The 16,317-nt window shown below is 34.7% G+C and overlaps 1 protein-coding gene and 1 long non-coding RNA gene across 7 annotated transcripts in view; one reads left to right on the top strand and one right to left on the bottom strand.

Moving 5' to 3' along the window:
• The window catches only part of DPH6 (diphthamine biosynthesis 6), a 197,082-nt gene that overhangs the window by 144,884 nt on the left and 35,881 nt on the right, over positions 1–16,317 (top strand). For all 5 annotated transcript variants that reach the window (XM_039378310.1, XM_039378311.1, XM_027736479.2 and 2 more), the window contains one exon: positions 8,961–9,366. In XM_039378310.1, coding sequence (XP_039234244.1) covers positions 8,961–9,366 — 406 coding nt within the window. The remainder of the gene's footprint in view (positions 1–8,960; positions 9,367–16,317) is intronic.
• Positions 1–16,317, bottom strand: part of LOC120322594 — a 34,938-nt gene that overhangs the window by 15,411 nt on the left and 3,210 nt on the right. For both annotated transcript variants that reach the window (XR_005562390.1, XR_005562389.1), the window contains exon 2: positions 1,107–1,427. This is a non-coding gene — a long non-coding RNA (uncharacterized LOC120322594). The remainder of the gene's footprint in view (positions 1–1,106; positions 1,428–16,317) is intronic.

Genomic DNA, 16,317 nt, shown 5'->3' with positions numbered 1-16,317 from the left:
ATCAATTTTACATTTTCATGCCCTTTTGAGCATCTAGCATGCAGTGCTTGAATTTACATTTAGCTCTGCAGGAACTATTTTAAATATTATTAGTAAGAAGGAAGAAATCAAAAATCAAAGTGAATTTTTAGTACAATAGCAAAGTATAGGAAGGTGCACTTGCAGCAACAGCAGCCTGGATTAGTATGTAGAACTAACTCACAGCTTGACAGAAAATCCCTGCTGGGGAGGAAATGTAGGGGAACTGGCAGAATTTTGCTACATCTGCTCCCTACTGCTAATAAGTTTTAACCCATTTCATTTTTATTGTGCTTGCTGTTTAGATATTTTGCTTCCAAAATTATATCTGTAACTATGAGAACACATAAAAGGGAGCACGACAGGTAGGGCTGTTTAAAAATTTAAAACTATCAGCAAGGGATATTGAAGGCCATAATGAGTAAGGTGGTTTCCTTCTCAGTGTGGGTTTTTAGAGTTCAGGCACTGCAGCGCTGGTAGAAAGGCTGAGCCTAAGTAGTGGATAAAACAGATTTCGTAGCTTGAGTGGCTCGTACAGCCAGAAGGCACCATTACATTATTTATTCTGACCTGTATATCACAGACCATTACATTTCACCCAGAAATTCCCATTTTGAACCCTGCGAGTATACTTGTACTAAAATATATTAGACCTTAAGAGTTCCAAATACTTCATTCCACAGGATGAGAACCAAAAGGCTGAGCTTCCATGCGGTAGGAAAAGGGTTGGTTAAATACACGTGTCTTGGTAGCCTGACTACTTCTGCAGAATAAGGCAAACAGCCAAAAGCTTGTATGGATTTAACAAAAGTGAAAATCCCTTCCTGACTCATTTGACTTAAGAAAAAAGATATAGGTATTTATATTTTCCATTTGATATTATCCCATGCTTCCCATAACCGATTATCCAACATTTTTAAATCTTTCTTTTGTTCTGATGGTGGCATAATTGTCACATACAATTATGAAATGTGTTTTGAAGGGGGACTGAAATTTATGAAATTAGGTGGGTAGTTGAAAACTTGAAGTCCATGGGGCTATTGAGACTGCTTTTAGATATTGGGTTAGAACAAGATTGTGATACTTACCTGAGAAATCAAGCAAAAATGGAAGTCTCAGTCCTAAATAGGAGATTACTGTGCATGTAGAAGCCTGTGTCTTTCAGTTGGCCAGTTTGCATTTTCTATTTTTTTTCAATTTATTCTAACAAGTAATTACTTGAGCTTCCTTTTCAAGGAAACTTCCAAGTTGCTAAGTCCAGAAAGCAGAGGAGATGGCCTAGTTATTGCAGACTTTATATTGTTCAGTTGTTCATTTATTCTAGAAACTTGCTCAAAGCTGACTATGTCTTCATGGAAATGTAAGACTGATTGCTCTTGTTTTGATCCTGTCACAGAGCTTCTCAGTTTCTGAAATGAAAGGATGAAAACACAGTGATCCAACAATAGAAAAGAGAAACAAAATTAACAAGCAAATGATATCCTTCTGTACTAAATATAATCAAAAGAGAGCTTGTAAGGTTATGTCTTAAATTTCAACTGAACCCTTTTTTCTATCACAGAAATGATGAAAATTTATACCACTTCTTGGCCTCTGTTGACAATCATGGTAAAAGAGAATAGCAAGTTGCTAATTTATTCTGTTTGAGCAATACAAGCTATAGATCCTGTAAAGTTATTGATCTGCTTTCTTATGAACTCTGTTTGCATGAGTTCCATATTTGCTTTCCTTTTTTATGTAATGCTTACCTATACTTACAGTAAAACTATTCAGAGACCATTTGTCATGAAACTTTTGATTCTGCAAAGATTTATATATATCCTTTATGCACCAAAAAGCTGTCTCAACTTATAAATCAAATTTATGGTATATTTATTGTGGGATTTAGGCCCTGAGAGTGTTGTTACTTAATTTTTATGGTAGTTTCTTCTGGCATACTTGGTTGACTATCATAAAATTTTAGGCCATCACCTTGTCAAATCCTAATAATTGCCATCAATATATTGTATAGATTCAAATTTCCTATGCTCTCACTAAGATAACTTGAGGTATGCTTATTTTATTCACCTACCTCTCTGGGAAAAGTTAAGCTGTGCTTGGCATGTTAACTGCTGATCATTTCATATCTAATGATTAATTTGCATCATTACCATAGCTACACACAGATTTTTTCACAATTATTGTGAGGAAAATTTAATTTGTATTTTTTCCCAAATGCCAGTATGTGGAATTATAATCATGATATTAGGAGAAGACATTAATTTGAATTCCATTTGAATTAGACAAATTGATTTAAAGAACCCTTAGAAATAGTACTGCCTCTAAATTTCTATACTTATATTTGTTCCTCTGTATCTGCATTCCCTTTTTCACATTTCTGTTTTTTAAGGATAGATTAAGACTGAATAAAAAAGAAATTATGCTTCAAAATGTGCTATCAGATGCTGACACAAAAAATAAAGACCCACCTTGTTTTCTTTAGCTTTTCCCTGGTTCAGTAACACCAAGTAAGTACAGGCTCAGTTTCCCAGTTGCCATTGTATAAAATGATTTCTACATGATACAATGGTTACTGAAGTACCTCCAGATAATTCCAACATGTTGTGGAGTGACTAGAGGGGACTAAAATTTCTGAAGAACTTGTTTCTTTTTATGTTTACAGTATTTATTCTACGACAAATATTCATGTTTATAAGACCTCACTTTTAGTCTGCCAGTTTTGTGTTTTGGCATGCAGCAAGTAATTTGCTTTATTTCAGAAATAAATACTAAATGTCTGACTTTCTTATTTTTGTAAGCTTTGGAAAAATAACATTCTGAACAATTTTGTTGTTATAAAACACTGTGGTATTCATTCTTTGAATTCAGATGTGTTATACCAGGAATGCATGTGGCCTATTTATTAGACGAACTAGGATGTTGAAAAGGATTGTTTCTATCCTACTTTCTCTAGAAACTGACATTTTTATTCTTGTGCAGTTTTCCTAGTGGAATCTTTACTTTTTTAAGTCATAAACCTATTGTTGTGAGAGACTCTACCAAAGCTTAAGCTGGATCTCAGGAGTTTGATGCACTCTGTTTAATGCAGGCAGTGTAAAAGAAATTTTAAATGTATTATTTAAAGGCACATTAATCTTGCCACTATAATGGTGTAATAGTGCGTACCATATAAGGTTTTCATAAACTCAACTTCTAAAAGTAACATCACAGTATCTTTCTTTTTGTTCTCCAAGTCAGTTCTTTGTAGAGATAGCAATTATGCATTCATCTCTGTCTCTCATAGCCTAATTCCATATTCAACTGTGAGGTAGACAGGCCCTAGTCCTTACTAACCCAACAAAAAGAATATATCTCATTTAGAACAAATGGAGGATAGTCAAACAAATTTATATAATAAATGCTAATAGCCAAAATATATACCTTTTTCAGTTTAATTAAGCAAAATAGTTAAATGTTTGTTGCTAAATCCAACAGTGAATTAAGTATATGTTTGTCTTATACTCATTATTACTGTGTTTTCATTGAAATTTTAATAGATCTGTTTTGGATTTTGTTTAAATTGAAAAAATACACCAGTAGTTGGAGAAATTATTTTTAAGGTTAGCACCTTTAAAACAACACTCTGTGTAAGTTAGTTTACAACCCTTACAGCCCAGTGTTTTTCATTTAACTCTGCTTATTACACTGAATTCTGGTTTGGTGTGTAGCAGTATTGTGAACACATTAGGCATTCAATAGTGTGAGAGTGTTTGGTAACTCTCCTGAATATGTGCAATGGAAATTGAGCGAATCTTTACTAAGAACTGAGGCTTACAAAATGCAGGGGTTTGGTAATACTGTGAACCAAGGTGATAATTTCTTGTGTCTGAGCAAAGCTCAGGAAAACATTATGCACGATACAGTTCAGATAACCATTTTTCCTTTAATCTAGAGATACAGGTTAATTACAAGTTTAGAAACCCATTACTAACCCCTGTTGTTCACCTTGCTTCTTGGGATATGAAAGGGCTTGTATGTCTGAATTAAACACATTCATAAAAGTGTTACTTAAGGAATGTTGCTACCAAGCTACCTTTTCAGCATCAGCTTATTCACAAATATAAAATATAAGTTCTCCTTCTCATTTCTTGTTGTTAGATACCTTACTGAATTCAATGTCACTTGATAAGTGTAGTACTGTGGCCTTCAACAAGTATTCAGTCAAGCCCTTTGACCCTTTCCATTTCTAGCCAAACTTTTGCAGATTTGAGTTGAGCATCTGTTGCAGAACCCCATTAGAGGGGTTAACACAGAGCAAACTGTCTGGGTGGCTCCAGTGCAACACAGCTCAAAATCCCTGTTCCTGTGGCAGGTGCCTAAAAGCAGACAAACCTCCTGCTTGGCACTGTCATGTTTTGGTTGTCTGTGCTGTCTCTATCAGTTAAGCAGGAACTGAACATATATGTGTCACCCTAAAAGTAGGATTACAGTTTTACATGTGATTCTGCTTTGGGAAAAAGGAGAAGCAGCTTTTTTTTTTTTTTCTCAGAAGGAATAACCACATTGAACTCCCACTTCTTCCAGCTCAGCATTCTGATACCAATGCCACTGTTGAGGAAGCTTAATCTCTCGAAGCTGTTATCTGCATCCTTCTACTTGATTCTGTGTTCACTATTCATCTATAAAATCTGCCTGGAATATTACAGATTAACATGAAATTCCTTTAGAATTATGGAAATGTTGGAAGGAACTAGTTGTGAAAAGTCAACCAATCCAGTCAAGAAAGCCCAGTTCTTCACTAAACACACTACTAGTATTGGCATAAATTCCTATGTAAGAACAAAAGAAAAGCCATAATGGTGTAGGCTCTGCTGAGCATTCTGACTCCAAACAGTAGCCCTAAGCAGAAGTGAATAGTAAAAACAGTAAAAGCATATATCTAATATTCTCCCAACCTCAAACTATATTAATTCCTAATTAAATGGATTAATTTAATAGTTATATAAATAATTTTTATATAAATTATTAACTCATATAAATAAAGAATTACATAGGAATTTCAATATGTCTCTTTTATAATGCCCACTGAATCTGTGTTCCGAGAAGTTCAGGCTCCCCTTGCATCCCTATAACGTTCTTGCAACCGGAGCATTCTCCATCAAGAAATTGTAGGTGTCACCTACCATTGTCCTTTTTGAAACCATACTCTTACTAATGTCATTTGATGGTCTGTAGTTCTTGTACAGAAAGACAAGCGTGCAAAATCAGTTCTTATCCCTATCCACCCTTCTTATGTCATGTATGATTTTGTAAACCTCTGTCTTCTCATTAAGAAGGCCGGAGAACATTTTCAGTCAGACACTCCAGAGCTTTTGATCATCCTTGTTGTCTTCCTCTGAATACATTTTAGATCTAATATGTCCTTTTTCAGTTGAGAGATCCAGAGTTGTTTATCTTACTCAAGATGGGCGTGAACTGTGAATTTCTGCAGTGGCATAATGTTACCTACTTTGTTCTCTTTGTTTTACTTGCTTTCTTGACTGCTGTCAACTGCTGTGATTCTTTCTTAACCAGTCCATGAAGACTTTCCAAGATATCACTTAGCACGGCTGTTTTCTCAGTAAAGGTAAAGAAGACTCACTTTCTCAACCATCCTACAATCTTCTCTGTACCTTTGGTTTTTCTTGTGGGTTATTGAAATGTGCATTGTATCACCAGAAGAATGTCAGTATTTTCTTCACAGTGGGAAAAGTCCTTTGTTGAGTTATGGTTTTTTCCTAAAACAAGGTGTTAAAAAATGTTCAGAGTCCTTCTTTGGATAGGGAATGATATCGATACAATGTATTTCTAAATACATGTATATAGAAAAACCTGCTTTTGGGCTTCCTTTTCCAAACTTTATGGATCTTAATCTTTTCCATCTTTGATAAATTGAGTAGCAGATGATCCTGTTGGTAGAGGGAGGATATTGTGAATCATGGTTTGAGGAAAGTCTAATGTGAGATTCAGTTAGAGCTAAATCACTTGTCTTATCAAATCTTTGTCCAAATTTTTGGGACCTACCATTTCTTACTTTGACAGAATCAGAATTCTGTCATAGCGTGGTCTCTGAGATGATCTAGTTTACATCTATTCCTGAAAGAAGACATCGTTACAGAGTAATTTATTTTCAGAGGCTGTCTCCTGCATGGAGAACAGATGTTACCTGGTGTCCTTCTTTAGTCCTCTTGAAATCAGATCATATCAAAATATAGCACATTAAGTAGCATCTTTCTGCATATTATTTCAGCAGTCAACCATTGAACCTTTATGATCTGCTTATTTTCCCCTATATCAAACTTCTAGTGAAAAGCTACCTTGCAGTATTTGTTATTAGAAAGAATTAAATCCAGTGGAAAAGCTACCAACTAGAAATTGGAACTTCAACATGCACAGTGTCCCATGAACTGAAAATCATTTGGAAACTGCTACCTTTAGATGAAAGCTACACATATAGCCTAATAAAATTTGTAAAAATTTGTAAGCTCAGGTATTGCATACTTTAAGGAATCACTGCTTTCAACAGTGTTTACCTCAACAGTTTTCTTGTCTCTCAACAAGAATTTTAGAACTTCCCAAGAATTATTTGACACTTCTTTTTCAAGAATTACAATACAAACTGTATACTCTTGTACCTCTTTTTTTTGTCCAGGACTGTTAAGATGTAAAAGAAAGACTAGGCCAAAACCTGTGCTCCTTTATAGAACGATCTACAACAGTATCCTTGGACAAGAACCCTAAAAACATGTTTTTATTCATAGTACCACAGATGTCTACCAGAAGTGATGAATCTCATTGATGACAGTGCAGAATCAATTATAAAAAACAACTTAGCCATAAAATAATTCCTCTTCATTTTCACTCTTAATACTTGCTTATATTGTCCTAGCATCATATGAATATAATTTCTTAGCAGACCTTATATATTCAACCTCATTTACTAGACAGTCTATCCTAAAGATATTCATCTATTTAAGACAGTTGTAAATTTCTAAAAGGTAACTCAAATGCAGCATCCATGTAAAACACAAATGTCAGCAATTTCTTGAAAGTAAGTCAGAAGAGGTCATTGTTAGAAGTATTTCTGTAAGATTCTGTAGCCGCTGATGAAAGATTATTAGTCCCCAGTAGCTCCATCACTTGTGCTTTGTGCAAACTCTAAAGTTAAAGGTTATGAGTGCTATGGTACCATACAGGTGCACCATGAATAGTCTTTCACACAGAATGATTCTCATTTGTTAAATTTGGAAATGTACTTTCTCTTGGCCTTAATTTTCATGTAGTTCTTTGTATTCTAAATGGCAGCTGAAGGCAAGCAGAAATAGCGAGTAATTGATTTAACAACCTAAGACAAGTACAGGGAAGTCGAAAAGTTTGTCTTAGTGCTTGATGTGACCTGAGAGAGCTTCTTTAGACTCTTTTTTTCTAACCAGTACCTCAGCACCTTGGGCCAGCAAAGTGGCCTTTAAGCCTGAATGAACATGACTTTTTTTTTTCTCAGTGCAGAGCTCTAGTATTTCATCTTTTTAAACTGTTTTACAGCACTCAGAGCAGAATTATATTGACAAGGTTAGAATTCATCTCCTAGAGGAGAATACTGTGCTCCTGTTAAGTGCTAATATAACATTTATGTGTTGGTACCTTAATAACAGCCCCAGCGAGCCTAATAAAAGTACTGAAAGCAAACAGTACTCCATGAGATTTTATTATGACTGAAGTGACTGCAATTTGAGACAAATTATCCCTGTTTTTGTTCCCATATCAAAAACAGAAATGCTAAAGCAATTGCTACATGTTTGGGATAGAATTACACTCCACTATCATTAATATAGAAGTAAGTGCATTTTTCATGTAAACAGCTCACGAGGGTCAAACATCACAGATATTCTGTGCAGACTTCTTGTCAATAACTTTGTGAGTGAATTTTGAAATAAAGTACCTGGAACCTGTCATTATTTCTTCCTCTCAAAGTTGAGAGCGAGTGGATGAAAATTGAGCTTGTGAATTGAAGGTACTGCAAGTTATATGGCCTTATCGACTTCAGGCAAAATGGCAGGTTTGCCTTGTTATTATTTTCCTTTCAGAGGTCAAGCAATGGACAATATTACCAGTATATAGTGCTGTGTAAGCAAATTGGTATATAAAAAGTTATTATCTGTGTACACAAAGAAGATGGTGTAAGTCACTAATATTAAAAATCCTTAGTATACTGTCACTTCATAAAAACAGAGGAAAAATGGAGGAAACAGGTAATCTGCTCATCAAAATAAGCATTTCAACTGTTCAGTTACTTGAAAGCTATTAAAAACCATCAGGAAAAAGGACCTCAGTTATTCAGAATTAGCTTACCAAGTTAGCTAATTAGACATGCTAGTTGATGTGAAAACAATTTAAATATATGTTCTGAATGAGCTCTGCTTTTGAGAAGATACATTCTATTTTCTAAGAGGGTTTGGTCAAGATAATTCTGTTGTTCAGAACTGTCTGAACTATGTCTTTCCTTATCTGAACTGTATCTTTAGTAGTCCAACTTTTAAAATAAAACTTAATGTTCTTTATTAGCTCATTTCTGTAATTTTGGTAGTTACTACCATTTTTTATTCTTCAAACACCATTGGTACAGACTGTTACCATGTGCAAAAAGACTTCTAATTGCAGAATGAGTGCAAAATATGTTATGGTCAGCTTTTTTTTTTAGTGGTACAGGCATAGTAGTTGTTTGAGATTGTAAAAATGAGCAGATACTGTCAGACAAATTCATAATTGCTCAAGATGATTTCTAAATAAGAAAGAAAGTTGAAGGTAAAACTAGTCTCCATGAAATACCTGTACTGCACATACTTTTTTGAATATTTTAGCTAAATATGATCAGCCTTAATTTCTACCAACTCTGTAATATGGACAATATTTTGTTTATCTTTTAGGAAGAAGATTCAGAGACGTATCATGATGAAACTGCAGTGTGTGGGTTGCTTGCTGTGGTGGTAATACCTCACCTGCCCAGAGATGCTACCATTGAATGGCATGTTGTTGCAGTAGTTGATGATCCACTCCAAAGAAAACATTTTGCAATGAAGATGTTGTCAGAGGGCTTCCACATTGAGTGTGAATCTGTGGAGTCTAGTTCTGCATCTTGTGCATCAATCTCTTTACGTCTGAGCTTGATTTCACCATCCACTTCTCCCCTTGATTTAGATGGACCTCTTCATGACTTAGTTGCTATGTTTAAACAAGCTGTTGAGAAACTTTCAGAAGACTGCAGTGTAAGTCCTTTGTCCCTTAGAGCTTTCTTCAAGGAGCATGTCTTTGATGTGGAAACACTACAAAAAGGTAAGACTTACCACAATATGAACCAGGTGTAATACTAAGCGTAAGGTAATTTTTGTTTACTTCTATGTGAGATTTCATTGGAAGAAGACATTTTACAAGGGCCTTTCAAGAATAGGTGACCAAGAAGGCCAATGGCATCCTGGCTTGTATCAGAAATGGTGTGGCCAGCAGGACCAGGGAAGTGATTGTTCCCCTGTACTGGGCACTGGTGCGGCCACACCTTGAATCCTGTATTCAGTTTTGGACCCCTCGCTATGAGAAAGACATTGAGGTGCTGGAGAGTGTCCAAAGAAGTGCAGAAGAACTGGTGAAGAGTCTAGAGGGGAAGTCATATGAGTGGCTGAGGGAGCTGGGGTTGTTTAGCCTGAAGAAAAGGAGGCTCAGGGGATATTTTATTGCTCTCTACAACTGCCTGAAAGGAGGTTGCATTGAGGTGGTGGTTGGTCTCTTCTCCCATGCCCTCCAAACAACAGGACAAGAGGAAATGGTCTCAAGTTGCACCAGGGGAGTATTAGATTGTATATTAGGAATACTTTCTTCACCGGAAGGGTTTTCAAGCATTGGAACAGGCTGCCCAGGAAGTGGTGGAATCACCATCCCTGGAGGTGAATAAAAGATGTGTAGATTTGATGCTTAGGGACATGGTTAAATGGTAGACCTGGCAGCGTTAGGTTTACAGCTGGACTCCATGATCTTGAAGGTCTTTTCCAACCAAACTCTTCTATTGTTCTATGACTAAGATACATTTGTTCTTTTTCGGGTTACCAGGCATGTTTCTCATATTGAAAGGCTCTGTTCTTGGACTTTTTGAGGTCCAAACAGGATAAAGTTCTGGATTATTTGTTCTAATCTCGCAGCTGAACTGACTTGGAGTAGGAGGTTGAATTAGATGATTTTGCTTCAATCTGAGTTATTCTGTGATTCCATAAAATAGAAGTTTCTGAGAAGTCCAGCCACTTCAGGATTCAACATAGAGAGAATGAATCTTTTGCATAAAAGTATTTGAACAGTTGTCCGTTTGGTAGCCTGTTTGGTAGTTTTTGTCATGATCTAGAACTATGTTCAGATAACCAATTCGTCTGCTAGCAGAAACTCTTTTGAGAATAAATAATTAAATAATAATGTTTTAAAATAAGGAAATGATGGTGTATCTTCTGGACTAGAGGGTGTCTGATTTTGAACATGGGCTGATTTCTTAGCAACTTATTTAAGGTAGAACTTGTTATCCAAACAAATTTGCTGGGTTTTACCCCAGTGTTTATTTTTTCAAAATCTCATTCCCTGACCAATTAAAGACAATACAGAGCAATAAATGTAATGTTACAACTACAGTTTATTTCTTATGTTGTAGGTCTGCATTTTGGGCTATGCTGAATTTGGGACAACTATTATGCAAGAGCACAAAAGCTTATTTTATCTGTCAGGCCTATAAAACTGGTAGACCATACTGGTATTGAAATCAGTAAGAGCTTTGCTTTCAATTTGAGAAGGAACAAAATCAGATCCTTAGTCTATATTTATCTCAAACATGCATGCACTTTAAAAATCCTTGCAGACCACAACTGATCCATATTAATTAGCTGACATAAATGTTAGCCCTCAAAAATTCTACTGTCCTATTTTTTTTTCTTAACCTGCAGCAGTTTTTGAAGAAAATTCAACTTGACATGGTTTAATAGATTTAAAGTACAGGAATTGAAAGCTATAAAAATGTGGCATAGAATAAGCATATTTAATCCAGGAAGCTAGGAATGAACATATAGTCTGACAGAATGTTGTTGTTTTTACTACATCTTGTTTAAGAACTAAAAGGAAACCTGATAAAACATGTTCCTGGCATGGGATTAACATTACTGTTTTGCCTGCTTTCTTTCTGATATAGGCCGTAGAAAAATTACTTCCAGACAAATTTCATTTGCTTTATAAAATATATTGTTCAATATAATGTAAAAACTGTGTGCATAAAAATTTGATTCAGTTCCATTCACGTTATATTACCAATAGTATAGACATAGAAAGATTTGTTGTGATTGTCATATATTCATTTTTGTTGTGTTCAGATCTCTGCAATGTCATAATAATTCCTGTCATTATACCAATTTTATCATTATCCCCAGTGATAAGAAGTACATTTTTGGAAATCTGTAGAATGTATAGGCTACATTAAATTTACAAGTAGCACTAATTCACTGATGAAGAATTTTAAAGTAACTTTTTTCTTCTTAGGAAAAATTTCCAGAAAGTTCATGTAATGGAAGGATAAATGTGACATATATTCAAAAATAATTTCTCAAATTAAAATAGTTGTTGCTGAAGTGTGTCTTGATGATAGTTTGTGTCTGATTCAAAAATGGAAGTCTAATAATTAATCTATTGTTAAGACACAGAGATATATTCAAATGTTCTGGTAATATATGTTCTTGGAGCCTTGAAAGGCATTTAGTCTCCAATGAAGCAACCTCAGCTTTCAAAGGGATGTGGCATATTACTGAACGATGTCCTTGACTGGCTCTTGCACTATTATTATAATTCTACTTCTCATAATTTAAAATACACTCAGACATATACATTAACTCTCAGTTACAAAATCATTGTATGAGGTGTCCAATATGTTCCCGTTAATTTCAGTATCCCATGGACAGTGTCCATAAGCAAGATGACATAGTCTGTGTTTTATCTTCTCAGTTATTATTGGCAGTCTTTAGTTTTGACAGGCAGAACTACTGCAAATGTGCATGTCCTTTAGTGTGCTTCACAGTTTTAGTATACCAGAACTAATATCAGGTCTTTCTTTTGAAGCCCAAGATATTTCAACCTGCCTATAACACCAGATGAAGGCGATTGTTAAGTTCTGATGACAACAGCTCCTTCCAGTTTCTCACAGTTAATTCCTGTTTTCCTTTTGAGCCTTTTCTACTTCTAGAATGTATCTGAATGGGGCAGAATGCATCTGAATGGGGTAGATTACAAGAAGGAACAGTACTGCCTTCCTTAATAGCACTGGTTTGTGTCTTGTCAGCTCTGAGCGTGGTTCAAAACTTGTTCATATCTGTCTCTGTAGATTTGTCCTAAGATATTTTGAGTATTTGGATGTCTCTGTGATGATTTCTGCTACCTCCAAAGGTTACTTTCTGTAGTCAGGTAACAGAATTTACTTAAGCTACTGATGAGATAGTTGATAAAACTGCCTTTCAGTCACAGAATATCATTTTTACTGGGACACCGGATAAAGCAGAAATGTAAATCTGAAGGCCTAATACGTAGCTTTTTAAAAAATATTGTTTCCTTGATGTGGCTACCAGAACACAAATTATATTGAAAGACCAGTTTTGCAATTGCCATTTATTAATTCAACTCAGGTAGTACAGGTTGCTACTCATCTGTATGATAATCCATCTGTATGATAATCCATGACACATTTGATCTCTGACACGTTAGACATTGTTAATCCCACAAGTAGATCTGTCCTTTTGGAGTCTTCAACTACCATCAGATGCATTATCTGCTGAAGAAAAATAATTTTAATAATGTAGCAGGGGATAATAGACTGCTTTTCAAATATTTTTAACATGAAACACATCAGACAGATGTATCTGTAATGGAAAAGAAATTATCACGTCTCGGAAATCAAGACAGATGTTTGAGAAGAAAATTGTTCCAGGTTAGTGGATTTTAAGGTGGATTTGCATCATTTTATAAGATTAGTAAATACTCTTTAATAATTCTTGTAAGATCTTGAATTGTAATGTGTTGACTCCTCAAAAGCATGGAAAAGAAATAAAGGTATCTTTTTTCTGATTAGAACTTAAAATCATCAGAGTGAAAGGAGGAAATACTGCCACAGATCTTCTCAAATGAGCCTCTGATTAGATGAGTGCTTTTTTTGGTATAAAGAAATTGTCATTTATTTAAAGCTGTCCAAATAAATTAGAGAAATTTGTTGTTACCTGACAGAGTAAGATGAGAACCAGGAATATGTATACTCTGTATATTGTAAACAGGTTATTGGAAATTATTATTGCCGGTGTTACTGATGTCAAAAGAAGCTAAAGGTTTGTAATGCAAATTTGAGACAGATAGCTTTCTGTCATCCTAAGACCAGATGTAAAGTTTTATTGAACAAAATGTAGTACTGATGTTGAACTTCTCAGAGGCAATCCCTCATAACATACGAGAGCATTATGGGCCCCGTGCAGAGACCACAGAACGTATTAGAAATAGGAGGATTAGACTAAGCTGACATATATACTTAGTAAGATGCTGTTAAGCCTTTAGAAGTCTTTAACATAAATTTGACTATTTCTTTCTTATTCTCATTTAAATATGCATTAATACAAATGTGTCAGGATGATTTGCTATACCATCCAGTTGACTAGATTATACTTCCAGTCAACTAGATTATACTTCCGTATAGGAAAGATGAATGTTCATAAGTCATCACATTATGATTTCACAAGCCTTGTTCATAGGATGTATGCAAAATATTTTTGAATATTTATTTGGGAGTAGGAAAGGTCCTACATTCACCAGAACATCATATTACATAATCCCTTTTTAATATTGGGAATATAAAAAGGCAAAGAAAACAGGAATAGACAGTCTGGTAGCAGCATTAAAATGAATATATAATTAGTTTTTTAAAGTGACTCTACTCTGTAAATGTTTAGTTTTAAAAGGTTCTTAGTATTTATGTGTTTCTCAAGTTTCAGTGATACTACAGGTTTTTTAATTCAGCTGGACTGTAGAAAATCTTACTTGTAATGGGGCTGTTTCTTCTGTTGAAAGAGAAGCTATGGCACTCATTTAGAGTCCTTGCAATGACAGAGTAACACCCTGACGCACGTACAGCATGCAGCTTTTAAACTAAAGATTTTCCATCTGATAAGGTTTAAAGTATTCCATTTATTAAAATACTGCATTATCAACACATTTTCCAGATGCTTTCCAAAACACATAAGGTTTCCAGTACTGACAGATATGCCTTATGTAGTGTAAATCTAAGAGAAAGGGAAGAAGATCAAGAGAAGATACCAAGATGCATTTTTATAATAACCCATGTCCATGTGCATTAAAATTTAATACTTTTCAACTAATGTACTTTAAATTCACAATGGAAATTTATTTCAACTTAACTTATTTGATGGATAGGCCCTTATACACTGGGAAACAGTTTTCCATGGGGACAGCTGGAATCTCAGCCACCAGACGCTTGTATGTAAGTCTCCATGTTCTCATGTGAGTGATCAGTATTTACTCAGCAGTTGTGGAGAACTACTCATGTGAGTAGAAACTAAACAGTCATTAAGAACTCTATAATGAGTAACAATGAAGGAAGTACATTACTTTTGAAATCAAACTGCAGTCACTATCTCAAGCTTTGCAGTCACTTACTAATGAGGTATTTGTTGTGACTAACATATACAATGTGGCTGAAAAAATATTTTTTAGATGTCATGATGCTGTCTGAAATAGGCTGTAAAACTTGAGCATGACTTTCTATTGAAAATATTAATTTATTCTAAATGGAAAATATGAGAAGAATTGTAAACATGAAAAAAGAGGAAAATTTCACTTTAAATTTCTTGGGTTTCCTGTTAAGAAAATATTGAATTTGCCAAGTATAATAGTTCAAGCAGCAAACCTATACTGCTGCTGATAAAAAAAAAAAAAAAAAAGAAAAAAGGAAGAAGTTAAATTAATACTTTGGGAAAATAATCACTTTATAATAGGCAGAAGTAATCAGGAAATACTGATGTGGTTCTTGAGTGCGTTTAAGATGATGTTTTAAATGACATTTTAAAAGGATAGAAATAGCTAAATTTGGTCTTTAGGCACGGAGGTGGCTTTGCAACATTGCTATTGCTACCCAAACTATCCAGTCAAGAGATCTGATATATTAAATGACGGTTAAGATGCTGACATTTTAAATTTTTTCTGTTTTTTTCAAGGTTGTGCTGTTATTGCATCTACTGCAAGTCAGTATACATATTTTTAGCAGAATATCTCATATAAAACTATGGGAAACGATTTTATGTTTGTTATCCAAGACATGGAGAAATTGTTTTAATATTAATGATGCCTCTCAACTGAATTTGCATAGAAAAGGATTTTATGCCAGTGAGTCAGCTTAAAGTATATTAGATCCTGCTTTAGGGCAGTGACCTTCTCCCTTTAGGATGGGAAATTTATTTTTAAAGTGCACAGATACTAGATTAAGAAAAATTCAGCCAGTTGATGCCAAGGCTTGGGAGCAAAGTTAGAACTCGCCTTTATTCGAAGTGGATAGCATGTAGCATCTAAAGGTTATGGATTGCACAGTCATACATAAAACTCTTGACTAAAACTTTAAATGGAAATAAATTCTTTAACTGCTTGACCCAAGACTGATTGAGAACATACCCTTTATATCCTTGACACAGAACACTAGCAATATATTGGTAAGGTTGTTTTAAAGCTATTATGTACAACTTCATATGTCTTTCAGAATTTCTGCCACTAAAATCTAAGATACATTTATAGGTTACTCTAACCATCCATGTTTTCACGTTATGTTGAAGTGCTGCTGAACTTCTCACTAAATTAATTATTTGTGTAGACTTCAATTTTCCTGTTAAAGATTTACATATAGTGACCTGTAGGACAGAACAGACCTGTCAGAAAACAGACCATTTCTAGAAAAAGTCATAGATTATAAAGAAGAATTTCCAAAGTTTGCTAACATGTTGAAAACTGATTTACTTTCCTCAAATAAGCAGTTTGGAATGTGCTAGACACTTTTTACAGTGATCCAGGCAATGGCTTTGCTGCTTGATGTTAGTTAGTAAGTTATCTCAATAAACATTGGAATTTGTTAAATTTGTTAAGCAATAGACTACAAAATAGAAATTTTAAAAGAATCAATGTAAAGAAACTTATGGAATGAGAATCTCTTCTGTAATGAGTCAGAAGGGG

This window comes from Pipra filicauda, unplaced genomic scaffold (assembly GCF_003945595.2).
Source record: "Pipra filicauda isolate LSUMZ 115617 unplaced genomic scaffold, ASM394559v2 scaffold134_size1991817_pilon, whole genome shotgun sequence".
NCBI lineage: Eukaryota > Metazoa > Chordata > Aves > Passeriformes > Pipridae > Pipra > Pipra filicauda.
This window is presented reverse-complemented; position numbering and strand designations above follow the sequence as displayed.